The 20,437-nt window shown below is 45.2% G+C and overlaps 1 protein-coding gene and 1 pseudogene across 1 annotated transcript; both read right to left on the reverse strand.

Annotated features, from left to right (window-relative positions):
- Nucleotides 1-278: 278 nt before the first annotated feature.
- Nucleotides 279-15,164, reverse strand: Utp11 (UTP11, small subunit processome component). The gene is made up of 8 exons (NM_001107978.2): nucleotides 15,034-15,164; nucleotides 7,648-7,709; nucleotides 5,622-5,724; nucleotides 4,942-5,055; nucleotides 4,131-4,224; nucleotides 3,905-4,035; nucleotides 1,545-1,655; nucleotides 279-851 (listed from the first exon to the last, which is right to left on the reverse strand). Exons 1-8 carry the CDS (start codon nucleotides 15,094-15,096, stop codon nucleotides 768-770), a joined length of 762 nt encoding a protein of 253 aa, NP_001101448.1. The 5' UTR covers nucleotides 15,097-15,164; the 3' UTR covers nucleotides 279-767.
- A 4,019-nt stretch (nucleotides 15,165-19,183) lies between these two features.
- On the reverse strand, nucleotides 19,184-19,283 carry LOC120103210 (U6 spliceosomal RNA; annotated as a pseudogene).
- Between the last annotated feature and the right edge of the window lie 1,154 nt (nucleotides 19,284-20,437).

The following is a 20,437-nucleotide window of genomic DNA, read 5'->3' on the forward strand; positions in this document are numbered from 1 at the left end:
ACACATGCACAAAATAAGGATTTTACTTTTTACTATGGTTTTATATTTTTTTTACATTTTTTAAGATTTACTTATTTATTATGTATACAGCGTTCCTCCTGCATGTATGCCTATGGGTAAGAAGAGGGCACCAGATCCCATTGTAGATGGTTGTGAGTCACCACGTGGTTGCTGGGAATTGAACTCAGGACCTTTGGAAGAGCAGTCGGTGCTCTTAACTGCTGAGCCATCTCTGCAGACCTATATTACTTTTGAAAAATTCAATAATGCAATAAAAATGGAATAGAACTAATGATTTAATTAAAAATTAGAATAAAATCTACTAGAAGGAGAATGACAAAACAAAATTATAAACAAAGCCAATGTATAACTCTCCCAAACGGGGAACATAAACCAGAATGCCTGCAGTAGCCGCTCACATCAGTAGCCCTAGGTCCTGCTATGGAATAGATAAGTTGTCTTAATACTGAGAATGGAATGTATTCATCTATTTTCTACTTTGTTACATGAGATTATATAACTCTCCTAGACAAACATAAGTACTTATGTAAGAGGCTCAGTTCATCAATACAGAGACAATAACACTGGGGAGGGACTTTACTATTTTCATAGAAAGATGTCAAGTACTGGGTTGACAGTAAGCCATGATTACAAAAGAGGAAGACCGAGCCCTTTGGACTAATAAAATCTGAAGTTATTACAAAAGAAAGGAGGAAAACGGTAAGAATTCTTTTCCATACAGACTGCTGAGGCTGATTTTTAAGACATCAACGTTTCCGGCGAGTCTGGAATCTGTATATCGCTGGGGAGTTTACTGTTTCTTTCTTCACCTTCACCTTCTGAGTTTTATCCTGGAAGAGGAGAAAGGCGACCAGTAAGCATAAACAGGCTTCATAAAGCAGCAAAGGCTTTCGGTAATCTGGCTAAGGGCAGCCCCGACACAGCCCGTCTCCCAGTTCAAAAGGGCCTTGGGCGCCCTGTGTGGAGCCACCTAACCTCTACCAGCTGTGGACGGTCTTTGGGAAAATTGAGGAGAGAGCAGCTCAAGTAATTATTTTGTTTAAATTATAAATTTAATTCTCTCTTGGAACCCCAGTTGAGAAAGGCCAACCTAAATGATCTGCAAGGCTGGAGAATTTGACATTTAGAGGAGCGGTGATTCGAAAGAGCTTCTTAAATTCCTTAGCTCTGTTATTTAACTGCACACTGTTGTCTATTTTTAAACACCAGTGAGTGGCATGCACTGTTTTGTTAACCTGTTTAAATGTTACGGGAGCTGCTCATAAGCTATAACGTCCATATGCTACCTGATCCTACCCTTTGCTGCTCCAGAGCACTGACTAATAACCCCCCTTATTACCTTCTTAATCAAGGAACACTTCAACAGTGTCAGAGCATAGACATCGGCTCAAACCCCTGCCCCCAAGGAGCAGACATTTCACTGGTGTTGATTTACACACAGCCTAGATCACAGTCTCAGTTAAGACCTTTACAAGAAAAAAGGAAGAAAGGAGAAGAGAAAGCTCAAGGCTCCCGCCGCCTACCATGAGGTCTTTGCGTGTCTGGATTTTCTGGGCAACAACAAACAGCTGCTTCTCCCGCTCGATGCGCTGTGTCAAGCAGTCATACTGCTTTTGTCGTTCTTTGGCTATCCGCTGCAGAAGAAACACTTATTCTCAATAAAGCAAGGCAAAGATGAGTGGGAACCTGGTTGCATCGGTGGTGCCATCAGCTCCCTCCGTCCAGTATCCACTCAATGGAGCCATTGCTAAAGACACCCACTTTAAAAACAGCTCATTCCGGGGTTGGGGATTTAGCTCAAGTGGTAGAGCGCTTGCCTAGCAACCGCAAGGCCCTGGGTTCGGTCCCCAGCTCCGAAAAAAAAAAGAAAAAAGAAAAAAAAAAAAGCTCATTCCGAAAGCGAGACTTAGAGCAACCATGGAGACTTCCTATCAATATCATTTTAGCAATGCAGAATGAGACCCAGAGAAGAAAAGTACCGGCCTAAAGGTAGATGGCTTGCCTAAAGCCTGTCCTGAGCTCCCACTTCCCAGAGTGTTCCCAGAGGTACGCTAAGCAGCCTCAGCCTGAGTGCCCGATCACTGGAGCAGAGCGCAGCAGCTGCCCAGACTGATCACATGCCAAAGTGAACAGAGAGCTCGAGAGGCCCAGTGACGAGTGCTGTGCTGGGCCTGAGAACCCGAATCTAAACCTCACAGAGAACAAGGAGGATTCTTAGCATGAAAGTCCCTGAAAGGGACTTCTAGGGACTCCTCAGAGACTATGAAGTCCTTACACTTCAGAGACTCTGTGAGCATCTGAGAAACAACTTTGGCTTCTTCTTTAAGACAGCATACAGACTGAGTATAACTCATCGGAAATGCTTGGAACTTGCATGTTTGGATTTCGAATTTGGGGGTGTTTGGAATATTTGCATGTGCATGAGATATTTTAGGGATGAGACCCAAGTCTAAATAAGAGACTCCTCATTTTTCATATATCCCTTATGTACACAGCCTGAAGATAACTTCGCATAGTATTTTTGGCGTGCCCGTATCTTGACTGTAGCCCATCATAGGAAGTCAGGTGTACAAATGTCCACTTGTATCCTATTGGCACTCAAAACACTGCAAATTTTGAAGGGCTCCAGAGTTCACTGTTTTGGACTAGGAATGTTCAACCTGTAAACACAGAAACCCATATGCACACATATACACAGAATGTCAGTGTTTGGAGTGGATGCTCACAGACCTCCTCAAGCCAGTCACACAATTTTTGTATCGCTGCAAGTTGCAGACTTGCAGTCCACTCACCAGCACTAGACTCTCCACGAAAGTAATGATGCTTTACACAGAGCAATGGAGTGCCTACACCAGCAGGTCCAAGCCCTCTCACCTTTGTCACTGCAGGTGGTAGACCGTTCCTCGGGGACTGTGAGGACCACTGTACTACCTGAGGAGCAGCGGGACTGTGAGGACCACTGTACTACCTGAGGAGCAGCAGTGACTCTGCTGACTGAAAATACAACCAAGGGGCAGTCAGGATTATCACAAGAAGCCCTCAGCCGGCTCCTGGGATAAAGTGCTTCCTACAGAGCAGGGCTAGCACGGGCCTCAGACTCAGGCTCCTCAGCGCCACGACAGCCTCACAGCAGTGGTTGCAGACAGCTTTTGTTTTCACTTTATTGCACAGACTGTCAAATTTATGGGATTACCCAATATAGTCAAACTAATTAGGGGTATTTATATTACTAAAGCAAGTTTAGCTGCCTCAGAGCTAGAGGAAACTGCTGTGAAATTAAACATTGGAAGCAAAACTGATGCGGTGTAAATGATTCAAATCAAAACAGAACAGCTGTCTGCTTGAAACACATTGACAGCATTTTTTTTTTTAAATGAATCAGTCAGAAGTGAGAGTTCAACTCCAGAAGGCTTTCAGAAAAATCCTGTCATCTCCACAACCCAGTTATGTGATAGAAAGCACCATAAGGAAAAGTCAATACAAAACCTTGGTTACAAACGAGCACTATGAAAACATTTTAATATGTGTACCCACCGCTAACGGCTTAGGACCAAGGCAACATACACCACATCTCTGATTCCAATGCTCCCTCCCTGCTCTGCATTCTCTAAATGTTGGCAAAGGATCCATACATTAAAAGCACAAAGGACCAGATCAGAGCTGGGATTCAAACCCAAACCTAAGCTCCTGACCACAATGGCACTTGTCCTCCAAAACAAACAAATAAACAAAAACACTTCCATCACCAAATCCTCTTTCCACTCCTGTCAACCGAGGTTTAAAAGTTTTCCACAAATATACAAAGTGGCCAAAAAGGAACCACAGACAAAGAGAAACCAAGACTCGCCCAAACGCCCATCTGAGTGTAAACTGAGACACATACCTTGAGGCGAGTCTGAGGGGTAACTCCTTTCACTCTCTCCTTCTGCAAGGTCTCTATTCTGGGTCTATTATAGACCCTATCGAGTAGTTCTGGGGCCGTCTGCAAGTGAGTCGCAACATCAAACTGTTCAACTGAAATTCAAGACAAAGCTTTGAGGCACAGGCTGTCCCTAACAGCACATGACACACAGTGACATGCAGATCTCCCAGACACCAACATTTCATACCTTCCTTTTTGGTGTCAAAAAAGAACACGTGCTTATTCTGTTGCTTCCCCTGGACATCCAGCAGGTGGAGCTCTGATTTCAGTCTTTCAATTTTCTGGAACACAAATATGGCCTCTTTAAAGTAGGTTCTCCAGAGTATCAGAAATAAACTTGCAAGAACTTAGACACTGCACATCATCGCTGTCAGGCAGCAAAGAATTCATTTTGTTCTATTTTCTTTTTGGTATTTTTAGGAACCGACTTTCATCCGGCATCGTCAGCTTGCCTGTCACTATACTTCGTTCTCAATGGTTTGATTCTTTTAAATGAAAGCACTGAAAACATACCATCACCACCTATTTATCAAGTACTAGACTAGGCATGCCACAAAACTCAGCACTGAAAATGTATGACAGAAATAAGCATTCCCATGCTGGATCTCTGTGAGTTTGAGGCCAGCCTTCTCTAGAGCGAGTTCCAGGATAGCCAAGGCTACACAGAGAAAACCTGTCTCGAAAAACAAAACAAAAAAGAAATAAGCATTTTCAAGAAAATTAACTGGTTAATAACCATGGGGCTAGAAACTAGCAGAGCCTGAACTTAACCTAAATCTGTCTCACTCTCAAACCTGAACCCTGTTCCACCATGCTGATTCTATTCCTAAATCATCATCACCTGCAAGGGCACTGAAGACTGGAACCCACTGACAACTGGAGATTATAAAATCCTTTCCTCCATTGCTGTTGTTTAAACCAGGGCCTGGATATTTACTGCCCCCCAAGCACTGGGATTAGAGATATGCACAACCACCATCTGCCCTGTTCTTTCTTACCTTCGCCTCCGCCACCCTCTTCATCTCTATGTACTTGATGTCCTGAGTTCTCATCAGTTTTAGCTGCTCTGCTGTCACTTCTTCCTTGTTGTCTTTGAAAATATGAACTCCGTCCTAAGAGAGGGGGTTACCAGGTACAGTCCTTAGTAGAGAACGATCATTAGTAAGCTGTTGGCATAATTCACATTTAAAACAAAGACAGGCATGTACTGTGTGCACCCAAGAGTGCTCTATGGCCTCGGGCCATTGATGCCCGCCTTGAACAGAGGCCACCTCCAGTCATTTAGCCTTCATATAAGAAGCTGGGGTGTGGGTTGGGGATTTAGCTCAGTGGTAGAGCGCTTGCCTAGCAAGCACAAGGCCCTGGGTTCGGTCCCCAGCTCCGAAAAAAAGGGAAAAAAAAAAAAAAAAGAAGCTGGGGTGTGCGCAGCTAAGGGGTAAGCACTTTGTCTAGTATACAAATGTACTGGGTTTCATTTGCAATTTAAAATAAAAACAAATAGAAAACAGAAGACGGTGCAAGGTGAGCATGCTGACCAGGAAAAGGACCTCTCACCAGGACACCTGGACCAAGTGGAGAAGGGCCAGGTTAAACCAAGGATGCTTCCTGCTCTGCCTTACCACCCGTCCTTATTTCTCAACACACAGGACTCCAACCACTATATCTGCTTTGCGCCTACCTGGAGCTTGGCCCGAGTCATTTTATAGTAGAATTCATCTGGATTTTTTTCAAGAGCCTTCTTCCGGAGAGCTCTGAGGAAATCTTGTTTTTTATGATAGTCACTAAAAAAGCAAAACAGAAAAAATTCGTTGCAGAAAAAGAAAAAAAAAACCTTCACACACAAATGAACTAACTGCATGCATTTAAAAATTCATAATGTGGATGTACACCTGTTACCTCAACACTCGGGAGACTGAGGCAGGAGAATCACAAATCTGAAATCAATCTGAGCTTGTCTCAACAAACAAACAAACACCCTCAAAGCAAACAGACCAACGAAGACCGCATAAACTAAAATGTGTTACACACGTAAAGACTGCTCTGTGGTCACTGTGACTGAGTCACCCTCTCCACAACACTCATGATCTTCAGAGCCCTTGTTCCAGCCACAGCTACAATCACCTGTCTCCACTGCACATCCCAGGACACCAGGTAAAGCGCCACCTCAAACTCCTCCTAAGGGCTGCGGCGCACGCTTCAGCACCAAACTGTTGCCATGACTCAGACCCCACTGACTGCCACCCAACACAAGAGTGGTGACTTCTGCAATCATACTGGATAGTTTGTATCCAGACTCCGCTACTTCTGGCTAAGTAACCCTGGGCAAGCTGAATAACCATTCTACTCCTGATTTAAGAATAAGGTGAGTATAACAGTAACCTACCCCAGAAGGTTGTTGGAAGGAATAAATGGGCACCCAACTGTTATCTGCTAGAATGCTGCCTGACCCACCACAGCACTCAGGGCTGGCTCTAAGCTCATGGTAGAGAGCTTCTCTGGAAGGCATAAGGCCCCAGGTTCAAGTCTCATTTCCCACCACACCACAAAAAGGGAAACAATCACTACTCAGTTCTTGCAATTTGCTTCAAGACCTTTGGTACAGTGGGCATGGTGCACACACCTTTAATTCTAGCACTCCAGAAACAAGACTGGTGGATCTCTGAGTTGGAGGCCAGCCTGGTCTACACAGAGGCACCCTGTCTGAAACAACAACAACAAGCTCTGGTACCAGCCAGGCACGATATATAAAATCCTAGAACTAGAGAGGCCGAGGTAGGAGATCTTGAATTGGAGGCCAACCTAGATACACAGGGAGACTGTCATAAAAATAAAGTTATAAGAAAAAAACTGAGGGGCTGGAGAGATAGGTCAGTGGTTAAGAACACTGACTGCTCTTTCAGAGGACCAGAGTTCAAATCCCAGAACAGACTCAGCAGCTAACAACTGTCTGTAACTCCAGTTCCAAGGGCTCTGATGCCCTCTTCTGCCCTCCACGGGCATACATCCAAGGCAGAGACAGTTGGATAGTTGCACATTTAAGGTCACTCTGGTCTACAAAGCGAGTTTTCAGGCCAGTCAGGGGGTACATAGTGAGACTCGATCTCCAAAACTAAAACATAATAGATAAATTTTTAAAAATTAAAATCTTGGACCTATAGAAAAATCATCATCACTGGCCACCACCGCAGGAGCGTGAGAGCCCCAGCTGACTGAACTCGAATAAGCAGTCACAAGCGTTTTCAAATGAAGTGCCAAAGAAAAGAATGGACATAATTGTTCATAAAGTGTTTTCAGAGTTCATCACCCACTCTCAGGCTCATGACCCGCTCTTCACAGCTCTCCATTCCACCCCACACAGAATGATGCGAGAGACTCGGCAAACGCAGTTTCAGATTCTATCTTTCACTCAAGAAAAGGGAGCAAAAAGAGTCAAGCGCCAAGGTGGAGGCAAATCAACCCCACTATGAGAAACCTTCTGGAAGGGCATAAAAAAATCACAGCATGAGAACTCAAAGAAGTAATGCTCAGTCTCAGCAAAGGGAAGCCTGCGATCACAGGAAAAGATCCAACAGGCTGCCAGAGCGTTGAGTGTTTAATCGATGGCAGGGAATTATTCCGCAGTTAGACGCTTGGGCACTTTAGCTGTAGGATGGGAATGTTGTAATCTCTCTTGGCAGCACCTCTACCAGAAATACTGGACTCACTTTGCACGGAGTTTGTAATCTTTCTTTTTCTCTAGCAAACCCAGGCGTTTCCGAAAGCCAGGCTAGAAGACAAAAGGAAAAAGAAGCAGTTAGTTCTCTCTGCAAACACATGCAATGTGTCACCTGACAGAAACAAGACTCTGTAGTGCTCAGTAAGTGTGTGTCCTTGAGCCAACCCACTACTCCGTTCCTCCCTCCTCCCCTGTACTGGGCCCTGCCCAAGGATGAGAGGCCTCATCCCAGAGCCAGACAGGTCACAAGCACCACCGTAGTAGGTTTCTTGGCCTATTAAGGACAGAGAGAGGCAACAATGACTCGGCACTAAGCAAGCAGTTGCCAGTTGTACTAAAATTACTACCAACTTAATCCAAGGGCTTATAAAATACTATGAAGGGAAAACAGAGTAACAGGAGGCAACCATGGTAAGGGAGCTAAATTTAGAGTTTTCAGACCTAGGTTCAATCCTTGCTTTACCTCTTAACAATCTGTGTGACCTTGGGCAAATAAATCACTGAACGTCTGAGTTGTCACTTCCCTAACGATAAAATAAGACAGTAAGGCTGGGTAAAATGGTGCTTGCCTACAATCCTGACACTTGGGAAGCTAAGGCAGGATTGAGAGATTAGGCTACACAGTAAAACCACAAACAATTAAAAGAGAACAGTAGAGACAAAACGAAGGGCAGTGTGAAAGTGTTATCTCTAACATACACTTCTGTAGCATATAGGTGTAGGGTTCAATGAGTATATCTTGATATATCCTCGTACAGGCTACCATTACTCTGAGTGCTTAATGTCAGGTTAAATTGGTAATGCTTATAATCCCAGAACTTGAGAACTAGAAGAGGAACAGGAGTTCAAGGCCAGCCTCAGCTACATGAAACTATATAAATTATGTGTATGTGTCTATAGCAGATGCCTTTATGACCTTTTGTTATGGGGGAAGTTTTTTGAGACACGGTCGATTCTTTTTTTTTTTAAAGATTTATATATTTATTTTATGTATGTGAATACACTGTCACTGTCTTCAGACACACCAGAAGAGGGCATCAGATCTCATCACAGATGGTTGTGAGCCACCCTGTGGGTGCTGGGATTTGAACTCAGGACCTCTGGAAGAGCAGTCAGTGCTCTTAACCACTAAGCCACCTCTCTAGCCCCAACAGGGTCGATTCTTAATAATCCTTCTACATACTTGAACTCTCCACATGCAGAGGACTGGAATTAAAGGATATGCCACCATATCTGGTTTCTATTAGGTGCTGAGGATCAACCCAGAACCTCTAACCATCGAGGCAAGTACCCTACCAACTGAGCTACGTCCCAGCTCTCCCTGCATCAACTTAACGCTCACAGCTAAGTACTACTCGATTGCAAAGCAATGTTCTATGCTCATTACACATTCCTATTTCTTCTTTATGACACTACAAGAAAGTAAAGCGTATTCCAGAAGCAGGATGGCATTTACAGACTATATTCAATGCAGAACCAAGGCTGGGGATAATGGGTAGAATGCTTGCCTAGGTTCAATCCACAGCACCACATAAACCGTGCATGCTGGCACACACCTGTAAGTAATTCTTGCAGGAAGAATGTAGGTGGGCCGATCAGAAGTTCAAGGTTGCCAGGCAATGATCACACATGCCTCTGATCCCACCACTCAGGAGGTAGAGGCAGGGGGATCTCTTTAAGTTCAAGGTCAGCCTAGTCTGCATAGTGAATTCCAGGACAGGGAGGACTACACAGAAAAACCCTGTCTCAAATAAAACCAAAGTTCAAGGTCTTCCTAGCTGCATAACACATGAGGAACTCACTCTTTAGGGATGTAGAATCAGTAAACCCCAAAGCTAGAACTAGAATCCCTTCTGCTCATGCCAGGCCACACCATTTCAGAGCCCACTCTACTCCTGCTCTGAATAACCTGTGTTTGGCTTTAGTTTTGGAAGCAGGTTTTTATACAGCTCTCCTTGACTCACGACCTCCTCCCTCATTCTGACAGAAGCTATGATGATGGATGGGTGTGTCCACCATATCCAGCTTTGTGTTTTGTTTTGTTTTGTTTTGTTTTGTTTGTTTTTTGAAACTGTGTCTCATTCTACAGCCCAGGCTGGCTTGGAACTTGAATAACAGCTCAAGGAAGGCCTTGTAATCCTCTCTCCTCAGCCTGTCAAGAACCAGGATAGTAGATTTGTACCACTGCAACCCTGACTTCTTTTTTTTTTTTTTAAAGATTTATTTTATGCGTAAGAGTACACTGTGGCTATTTTCAGACACACCAGAAGAGGGCATCAGATCCCATCACAGATGGTTGTGAGCCACCATGTGGTTGCTGGGAATTGAACTAAGGACCCCTGGGAGAGCAGTCAGTGCTCTAACCGCTGAGCCGTCTCTCCAGCCCCACAACCCTGACTTCTAAGGCTGCAGATTCATGTTTCTCCTGAACTTGGAATAATGACTGGATGGAGTTTTACAGTCACCTTTGTCACTCTTAGCCTCTCCAGGAATAATATAACCCACTGTGTACAATGACAATCCTGGGGTGGGAAGAAGGTTCAAAGGTAAATGTCTGCCACTATGTCTAAGTCTGATCCCCTAGGACCTACATGATGGAAAGAGAGAACTGACTCACCAAAAGTTGTTCTCTAACTTCCATAACGACTTCAAGGCATGGTTGCCCAAAACACATACACCCACACCCACACCCACACACCCACACACACACACACACACCAATACATAAATGTAATTTAAAAAAATGTTTAAACTGTGTATGCTGCTGCAAGCACTCAGAGCACTCAGAAGACAAGAAGTAGGTGAATCTCAGTGAGTTCAAGGCCAGTCTGGTCTACACAGAGTACTAGGCCAACCAAGGCTACACAGTTAAATACTGTCTCAAAAACAGACTTTCCTGACTTTTCTTTTTCAAAATTCTTTTTACGGGTAGTGGTGGCATGCACCTTTAATTCCAGCACTCAGAAGGCAAAGGTAGTCGGATCACTGAATTCCAGCCCATCCTGGTCTACATAGCAAGTTCTAGAATAGTGTAGAGCTACAAAAAAGAAGAAAGGGAGCAGGAAGGAGGAAGGGAGAGAGGGAGGGAGGGAGGAAGGGAGGGAGAGAGGGAGGGAGGGAGGGAGGGAAGAAGAGGGAGGGAGAGACAGAGAGAGAGATACTTAGTCAAAAAAATGGGACTGGACAGATGGCTCAGCAGTTTTTAAGAGCACTGGCTTGTAGAAAGCGGCGCGGCGAAACAAAGATGGCGCCGACATCCAGCCTTGTCTGGATATAAACGACTTACTGCGCATGTGCAGGCTTGTCCCCTTGCTAGGGCTCCCTCTAGTGGTGAATAGCAGTACTGCACATGTGCAGTTTATGCACCAGGTATCAGTTGACCGTTAATATGCTAATGAGGTGATTCATTCTCCGCCAATCACTGGAGGACAAGTAGTGGGGTGATCCATGCCCCACCAATCCCTGAGAGATAATTAGCATACTGTTGTATATATAAGTTGAGTGACTTTGCTGCCCGGGGTCCCTGTTCAAGAGAGCTGTAACACTGAGAAGAGCTGTAACACAGTAAAGGCTTGTTCGCAGAAGAATCCTGTTGCCGCGCGTCGCTCTTACTGGTGGGACATTAGGCGCGTGACACTGGCTATTCCTCCAGAGGATCTGGGTTCAATCCCAGTGCACAATAGCAGCTCATAACTGTCTGTTAGGGGTTGGGGATTTAGCTCAGTGGTAGAGCGCTTGCCTAGGAAGCGCAAGGCCCTGGGTTCGGTCCCCAGCTCCGAAAAAAAGAAAAGAAAAAAAAAAAAACAAAACTGTCTGTTACTCCAGTTCCAGGGGAAATCAAACATCCTCACACAGACATTCATGCAGGCAAAACACTAACTAACACACACACACACACACACACACACACACACATATATATATATATATATATATTTTTTTTTTTTTTTGAGCTGAGGACTGAACCCAGGGCCTAGCAAGCGCTCTACCACTAAGCTAAATCCCCAACCCTCAAAAATATATTTTAAGGAATTATTTTGGTTTTTGTTTTCTTTCTAGTTTTTTGTTTGTTGATTGGGGTTTTTTGTTTGTTTGCTTTTATTGTTGTTTGGTTTTTTTGAGACTGGGTTTCTCTGTGTAGTCCTGGCTATCCTGGAACTCTCTCGGTAGACAAGGCTGGCCTTGAGATCAAGAAATCCACCCGCCTCTGCATCCTGACTGCTGGGACTAAAGGGTGAGCCACATCCTGGCTAGATTTGTTTTCTGTGTATGAGTGTTTTGGCTGTACATACATATGTGTACCACATGCATGCCTGGTGCCCTGGAGGTCAGAAAAAAGCATCAAACCTCCTGAAACTGATGTCATAGATAGTTGAAAGCTACCACATGATGTTAGGAACCAAACTGAGATGCTGAATCTTCCACAAGAGCAGTAAATGCTCTTACCTGCTGAGTCATCTCTCCAGGGTCCACAACAGCTTTACACACACACACACACACACACACAAACTTAATGATTTATTTTTATTTTATATGCACTGGTTTTCTGCCTGCATGTGTGTCTGTGTGAGGGTGTCAGATCATCTGGAACTGGAGCTGAAGGCAGGTGTAAGCTGCCATGTGGGTGCCAAGAACTGAACCCAGATCTTCTGGAAGAACAGCCAGTGCTCCCTACTGCTGAGCCATCTCTCCAGACCACTAGCTTTTATTTTTAATACAACAAGGGAGGGAGATTGACAGAGAAAGACATTTCAAGGGTCAGGGAACAACACTGGGACAGAAGTTTTGAAATCGTTACTGTGTGACTGTACGTGTACATCACAGAGAAAAGCAGACACAACATGCGAATCTGTTGACACATTTACCTCCTTAACACAAAGCATTGAGCTTCCACTGCCTCAAAATGAAAGAGGACAAAGAAACATACAAGGAACACAAAGTCAAAAATGGCTCAGGCATTGTCTCAAAATCCCTTTGTTTTATGTTAACCTAAGTCAACTCTTTGCAACTGTGATTCTAGATATGAAATTTAATCTCTTTAAGCATCAGGTTCCTAATTTGTAAAACGGAATAACATCTATCTCCCAAGGACATTTTGAAATTAGACAATCTTTGTACAGCATGTACGGCTATTCCTAGACCTCTCAAAAGGTGATTGTTTCAAGCAGAATGTAGGAGGCTGAGGCAGAGGGACTATAAACTGAAAATTGAGGTAAGTCTAAGTTAAATAGGGAGATCTTGTCTCAAAAAAAAAAACAAAAAACAAAAACAAATTTACTATCTTTGCCTTCAAAAGCAAACTGATCGCCCAGTCCAACACATTTCACCACAATGCTCTATACCTCGACCCTCTCCATATATGTTCCACATCTGATATTTTAAACTTTTATTGTTTTTCATTTTATGTATATGACTCTTTTGCTTTTGTGCCCGTGCACCACAAGTGTGCCTGGTGCCCAAAGAGGCCAGAGAGCCTCAGACACCCTAGAACTGGAGTTACAAATGGTTGTGAGCTGATGTGGATGCTAGGAACTGAACCTGGGTCCTCGGGAAGAGCAGTCATTGCTCTTAAGCACTGAGCCATTCTCTCCACCCCCAAACCCCCCACTTCTGGCATTTTTAATGTGCCACCTCTTATAAAGTTGCCTCTGGCTGAGCAGTGGTGGGGCACACATTTAATCCCAGTGCTCAGGAGGCAGAGGCAGGCCGGTCTCTGTGAATTGGAGGCCAGCCTGATCTACACAGAGTATTAAACCAACCAAGGCTGCAGAGTGAAACACTGTCTCAAAAACAAATCCAAACAGAGGAAAAGTTGCCTCTATCTCCTTGAAGCATCTGACCCAAGTTCTGGCTTTGTCAGCTCTGGCTGCACCTCTTCCAGAACAGCACTTGACCTTTCTGAGCCTTCATTTCCTCCGGAAAATGTGAGGACATAATAACGTGCTTGCAGACAGCTGCTCTGAGTTAAGTGGCAGCGAGAGTTATGCATTCACACTGCAAGTTCTGGCTACTCCTGGTTTTACACAGGTCCATACACAGTCTCACAAATAAGATGTTAAAATACATTTCTGTTGGTGCGATAACCCAGTGGATAAAGTCACTTGCCACCCAGTCTAATGACTTGAGTTTCAACCTGGAACTGACTCCTGAAAATTGTCCTCTGACTTCCACAAAGCTGTGGTACCAATACACACATGGTTAAATAAAAATGCATGCAAAATAAAACCTTTTAATTCTACTGCTTCCACTAAGCATACACTTTTAAAGAAGGCTACTAAGCAGGAAAGGGAACTGTGGTATAGAAGGCAGTGCTATCACTTCTCAACCTTTTGGCTAAGATCAACTACAAAAGGATTTATAAACCATAAGAGAGAGAGAGAGAGAGAGAGAGAGAGAGAGAGAGAGAGAGAGAGAGGCAGGCACATGTGAGTTGGTGGACTTCCTAGAGTGGAGTTACAGGTATTTGTGAGTCCACGATGTGGATGCTGGGATTTGAACTCTGAGAGAGCAGCCAAGTACTCTTAATCACTAAGCCCTCTCCCCAAGCCTTGTTAAAGGTTTGTTTGAACCAGTTATGCAATTTCTGAGAATAGTTAAGTGGATAAAGTGATTCTGCACACATCTTTATCACACATCTTTATTTCTATCACACATCTTTATTTCTACCACATATCCAAACCCCAACACATTCTCCTCAGAAAATCCACACCGATTTATTCTAACTAAATTTACTGGAGGACTCCCTCCCTCCTTTCTTTCTTCCAAGAACTAAATCTACTGCCCCACACTTACTAGGCAATCAGTTCACCACTGAGCTGTATGCCTAGAAATTTTTAAATCCTTATTTTGAGTCAGGTCTAAGCTGCCCAGGCAGTCCATGATTTTGTGATCCTTCTGTCTTGGCCTCTTGGGTAGCTACCTGGGCTATGAGGTCCCCCAGAGTTTGTAAATAGTCAAGACACTCTCCAGAAGGGATAAAGAAAGTACCACGATTTTAGGGGGAGGCATATGACAGATCTACACGAACCACAAATCCCATGCCGAAAGTCATGCCCACTTTAGGAACACCCCTGTATGCGTCAGTTGTGGGGTGGCTACTGTCGCTAGTCAGTCGGTTACGTTCGGTTGACTTTGGCTTCAATTTCCAGGGAAAGGCATCTGGCACACCTTGTCTCACTGAATTAACCCACTGAATCTTCTACCGTAGAGAATGACAATCCCCCTAACCCGGTCCCTGGGTCTCCCGGACAAGGCACGCCGGGATCAGGCCCCATGTGTCCGGTATTGACAGAAAGCAGATGCGCTGTATCCGGATGCTGGGACAGCTAGGGGGCGGGGGCCACCGGCAGGCGCCCGTGGGGCCTGCAAGGCCTACCTGGCTTCGTTCTCGGTGTTCCCGCTGCCGGGTCTTGGCTGCCTTGCGAAAAGCCGCCGACATGCCTCCTGAGGTCTAAGAAATGCTCGGCAAACTCCACCACGGCGACCGCACTACAAGAACCAGCCGCGTCCACCAGGACTACCGGAAGCAGACCCAGCCGCTTGCGACTTGCTATGCAACCTATCAGAAGCCTGCCTTACCGGAAATACATCCCCGCTCAAGCGGCCCGAACAGGAGGCTTCTGGGAAATGTAGTTTCCTAAGCTAGAGGTTTGGGATTCCTTCACAGCTCTCTGTCGTCAAAGAGCATTCACTGGTCCAGGGACCTAGCCTTCGCTCTGGGCCACACGTTGGCATCTGAGAACATGTGGCTGGCACTGCTCTCTTGCAGAGCTCGGCTTGCGCATGCGCATGTACTGTCACCTGCGACTTGGCTTGGGTTAAAATTCTAAGGAGAACGCGGCTCACACTTTTAATCCCAACTCCCTCAAGGCAGAAGCTGGCAAATTTCTGTGAGTTCAAAACTAACCTGGTCTTACATTGTGATGGCCAGGCTAGCCAGGGCTACATAGTGAAATGAAACCTAGTCTAAAAACAAAACAAAACAAAAACTAGAAATAGCCTGAATCTTAACAGTATACTAGAAAGAGCGCCTTAAAACCACATTTGGTTCCTCAGCTGACTTCTGGCTGTGTGACTCTGAGCTGATTGCTTGCCTTTAACTAGCATCATTTTTCTCACCCATAAAATGAGCATAATAAAAGCAGGCTGGTCTTGCTCATAGGAGTATCAAGGGCACTGAGTTGCAGAATTGTATCTATAAGCAGAATAGAAAAGAATCATGTAATGGCAATAAAGTTCTGAGTCTTTCACAACCATCAAAGTTGTGAAGTCTGGCAGACTTAATGTAAGGTAGTATAATGTGTTGGATAGAGCCTTGAACTGTGGAGGGAGTGCTCTGATCGAAGCTCTGCTCTTAACCAAGAAAAGTAGTTTTGCTGAGGCTTAGTATCCACATCTAGTCATAAAATAGTGAAATAATGCTATACCTCGGGACTGTGAGGTTTAAATGACGTAATACATTCGCAGTGCTCTATGTTTCGCTTACTTGTTAGCAGGTTCACAGTAAAGTTGTTGTGTTTCCGGTCTCATTTTGTTTTCTTGTTAGTTTGTTTTATTGGGTTTGGCTTAATCTAATTAGGTTTGGTGTTTTGAGGCAGTGTCTAGCTATGTAGGTCTGGCTGTACTGAAACTCATAGACCCAGCTGGCCGCAGATTCTCAGGGATCTCTTGCATCTGCAAAGAGCTTCGATTACAAGTGTGTGACAGTGTGCCCCCCAGCTATCCTGTTATTCCTGTCACCACTAAAGCTACCTTTAAGTAGTACGGGAGAGAGTTGGACCTGGCCAACCATCACACATCACAGCAGTGTTTGGGGCTGTTTGAGCTCTCCCCCACACCATGATCCTCCTCTCCTCCCACTCCACACCCCACCCCCACTCCCTGCTCCTCCCCAACCCCGGCTCCCGCCCCTCCCATCTCCCTGTATGTTTTCCTCTGTTGGTATTTGGAACCTTTTCCACTACCTGAGACTAACCTTCAGCAGGCTCTTTTTTTGTTTTTGTTTGAGACAGGATGTCACAATGTCGTTCTTGCTGTCCTAGAAGTCACAATGTAGAGTTTAATACTGAGATTAAAGACACGCACCACTACACAGGCTCCTCAGGCTTCCACAGACTCTTTATTGCATCCATTTCACATGACACTGGTCACCTCTCTAGCAGAAGAACGCACCACAGAAACCCTCTTCCGAGAGAGAGTCTAGGGGACAAGAGGATCACGAAGGTCACAGTATAAAAAGTCTTTTTCCTTCCTCTACACGCTTGATCTTTGTTTGCCCAGCTAGGTCCACGTGCATGAGGAAAAATTCCATTTTGTGTGTCATCCTTGGAAACAAGCTACTTCATGATCTAGCCTGTGACCGCCTTCCCAGCCTCATCTCATGAGGCTTAGTTATGTGATAGAATGACCAGATGGTAGCTGTATCCATGCCTACCTTGTCCCCTAAAGAAGTATTAGTGGTCAGCAGCATCTGGGGAAGCCATCACTGTACCCTGGAGGTGGGGACTCTAGAGATAGCCCTGGATTGGCATTGTACAACTATTAGCTTGGCATTTAGAGCCATATCACCCAACTCTTTGTAATCACTTTGTACGCTGTTGTTGTTGTTTTAAGATTAAGAGAGGTGGGGGTTGGGGATTTAGCTCAGTGGTAGAGCACTTGCCTAGCAAGCGCAAAACCCTGGGTTCGGTCCTCAGCTCCGAAAAAAAGAAAAAAGAAAAAGAAGAAGAAAAAAAAAAAAAGCTAAGAGAGGTGATAACTACCATGCACATGGAACCTACACACAGCTTTTCTCTCTGCCTCCCTGCTGTACTCCGCCTTTCACTCATATTCCCCTCTGTTACACCCTTGTGGGCTTGAGAGCACAAAGGACGTCTCTAGGGATTTGAAAGAGAGTATTTACTAAGCTTGAGGCTTGTGAGGGCTCTGCACACTGCAGTGTGAGGAATGAGCAGTAAAGCCAGGGAAGGAAGGGTATTTTCTCCCTAGGAGGAAGGAGGTCTTGCGGTTGCAGGCACCAGAGAGTGATTCAGCACCCAGAGGAAGCCATGAGCAGCTTGGCAGAAGAAAGCCAGAACATTCTTTCGAAAACTCTTGCAAAGTAAGAAGACAAGATGGGGCTTCTTGAGTTTGAGGTAGGGAAGTGTGCATAGAGATCTCCTGAGTGGGAAGGAACACACACACACACACACACACACACACACACACACACCACACACTTTAACTGAAGCCCGTCTCCAAGCACTCTGTTTCCAGCTCTGGCTCAGGCACACCTGTTTCTCAAGAAGGGGGGAGAAGACAGATGGGGAACAGGGACAGAGAGTCCATGAGGCTGATCCCTGAACTCCCTGGGGCACATCTTTCTGGGCCAATGGAAAGAGAGTGAGCAGGGAAATGTGAGTCCACTGGAAATGGAAAGGAGAAAGGTCACAGCCCCCACGGCCTGGGTCTCCCTCCCCCAGGCTGGCCAAGGCCACAGATCTCCTAACTTTCTCTGACCTTTAGACTCTAAGTCCTAACAGCAGAACCTTAGCACTTGACCATGAAAGGGAAGGAGGGAGGGTTCCCACTTACTGAAGACTTAGTGCCTGGTCTTATCCAGTCCTCAACTATGGTATCCTTGAGGGAGAGACTGCCTTCCAGAGGTTCACTGACTACCCAGGTGATGGGTATGATCACTTTTGACATGGAAGCATTGGCATTTGACAGTCTGAGTTTCAATCCTGACTTTGACATTCTTGGCAGCTACTCACTGTATTTGCATTCCCCTTCTCCATCCCTCTCCCTCTCCATATTCCCTCTTTCTTTACAGGGGCTCACAATGTAGCTCTGGCTGGCTGTCCAGACTGGCCTCCAGCTCACAGAGATCTTGCCTATCTAGGCCTCTTGAGTGCTAGGATTAAAGGTGTAGGCCACCACAAGTCCAGCCTCCATTTTCCCATGTTTGTTTGATGTTGTTGCAGGTTAGGTGACCATAATAGAACAAATAATTATACAATAAAATTTTATTTAAAGGGACTAGAAAGATGGCTCAGCAGTTAAGAGTACTAGCTGCCACTACCCAAAGACTATACAAGGACTGACCCTGGGCTCCAACCTCATAGGTAGCAATGAATAGCCTAGTAAGGGCACCAGTGGAAGGGGAAGCCCTTGGTCCTGCCAAGACTGAACCCCCAGTGAATGGGATTGTTGGGGGGAGGGTGGTAATGGGGGAAGGATGGGGAGGGAAGCACCTATAAAGAAGGGGAAGGGGAGGGGCCAGGGGGATGTTTGCCTGGAAACTGGGAAAGGTAATAGCAATTGAAATGTAAATAAAAAACACCCAATTTAATAAAGAAGGAGAGAGAGAAAAAAAAAGAGTACTGGCTGTTCTTCCAAAGGACTGTGGTTCAATTCCCAGCACCCTTGTGGCTGCTCACAACTGTCTGTAACTCCATTTCTAGAGGCTCTGACCCACCTCACACAGACATATATGCAGGCAGAACTCCAATGTACATAAAATAAAAATAAATCATAAAAATTATTTTTAAAATATGGAATATTTTATGAATTTGCAAGTCATCCTTGCACAGGGACCATGCTAATCTCTGTATCGTTCCAATTTTAGTATCTGTGTTGCTGAATCAAGTCCCATTTTTCTCACCTTTGAGAAGAAGATTAGAAATGTATATTTAGGGCTGGTGAGGCAGCTCAGTGGGTAAAAGCACTTGCTGTGAGAGCCTGCTGGCCTTAGTTCCTGACTTAAACTCATGCTGGCAGACTCTAACTGACTCCAGGGCCAGCAAGATGCTTCACTGGGCAAAAGCACTTGCCACCAAGCCTGACTATCCCCAGGACCTACATGGTAAGAAGAAAGAACTCATTCCCACAAGTAGCCGCTGACTTCCTATACGTGTATACGCGCGCGCACACACACACACACACACACACACACACACACACACCACTGTTTTAGAATTTATTATGTATTTTTTATTTCTGTGTATATGTTTGTCTTTGTGTGAGTGAATGTCACCCGTGCTCCTGTCTGAGGAGGTCAGAAGAGGGCATCAGATTCCTTGAAGCTGGGGTTAACAGGCTGTTGTGGGTGGGAGCCGAGCTCAGGTCTTCTGGAGGAGCAGTTCACTGGCTATTGTGTCAGCCTGACACAAACTAGAGTAACTGTGGAAGAGGGAAACTCAATTAAGAAAATGACCCCCACCACGTTGGCCTGTAGGGAAGCCTATGGTAGGCTTGTGGTAGGCTTGTTTGATGGTCGGTTGCTTGCTGTGACTCCTGGGCTGGTGGTCTTGGGTGCTAGTGTGCCGACGACAACAATGACGACGACGACAGGCTGAGCAACTCATGAGAAACACCAGTGAGTAGCATGTTCTGCTACAGTTTTTTTTTATAAAGATTTATTTATTATATATATGCAGCTGTCTTCAGACACACCAAAAAAGGGCATCAGATCCCATTACAGATGGTTCTGAGCCACCATGTGGTTGCTGGGATTTGAACTCAGGACCTCTGGAAGAGCAACCAGTGCTCTTAACCACTGAGCCATCTCTCCAGCCCTGGCTCTGGCATGGTTTTTACCTCCAGGTTCCTGTCCTGCTGGAGTTCCTGCCCTGACTTCCCTTGATGCTGCTGCTATGTGGAATTGTAAGCTGAAATAAACCGTTGACTCTCTAGCTTGCTTTTGGTTATGGCGTTAGAAAACTAACAGCAAGCAGGCTCATGCAACGAACTATCTGTCTCGCCCCCCTAATTCTATTTTTAAAGAGAACTGACTCCAGAGA

Source organism: Rattus norvegicus, chromosome 5 (genome assembly GCF_036323735.1).
Source record: "Rattus norvegicus strain BN/NHsdMcwi chromosome 5, GRCr8, whole genome shotgun sequence".
NCBI classification, from domain to species: domain Eukaryota; kingdom Metazoa; phylum Chordata; class Mammalia; order Rodentia; family Muridae; genus Rattus; species Rattus norvegicus.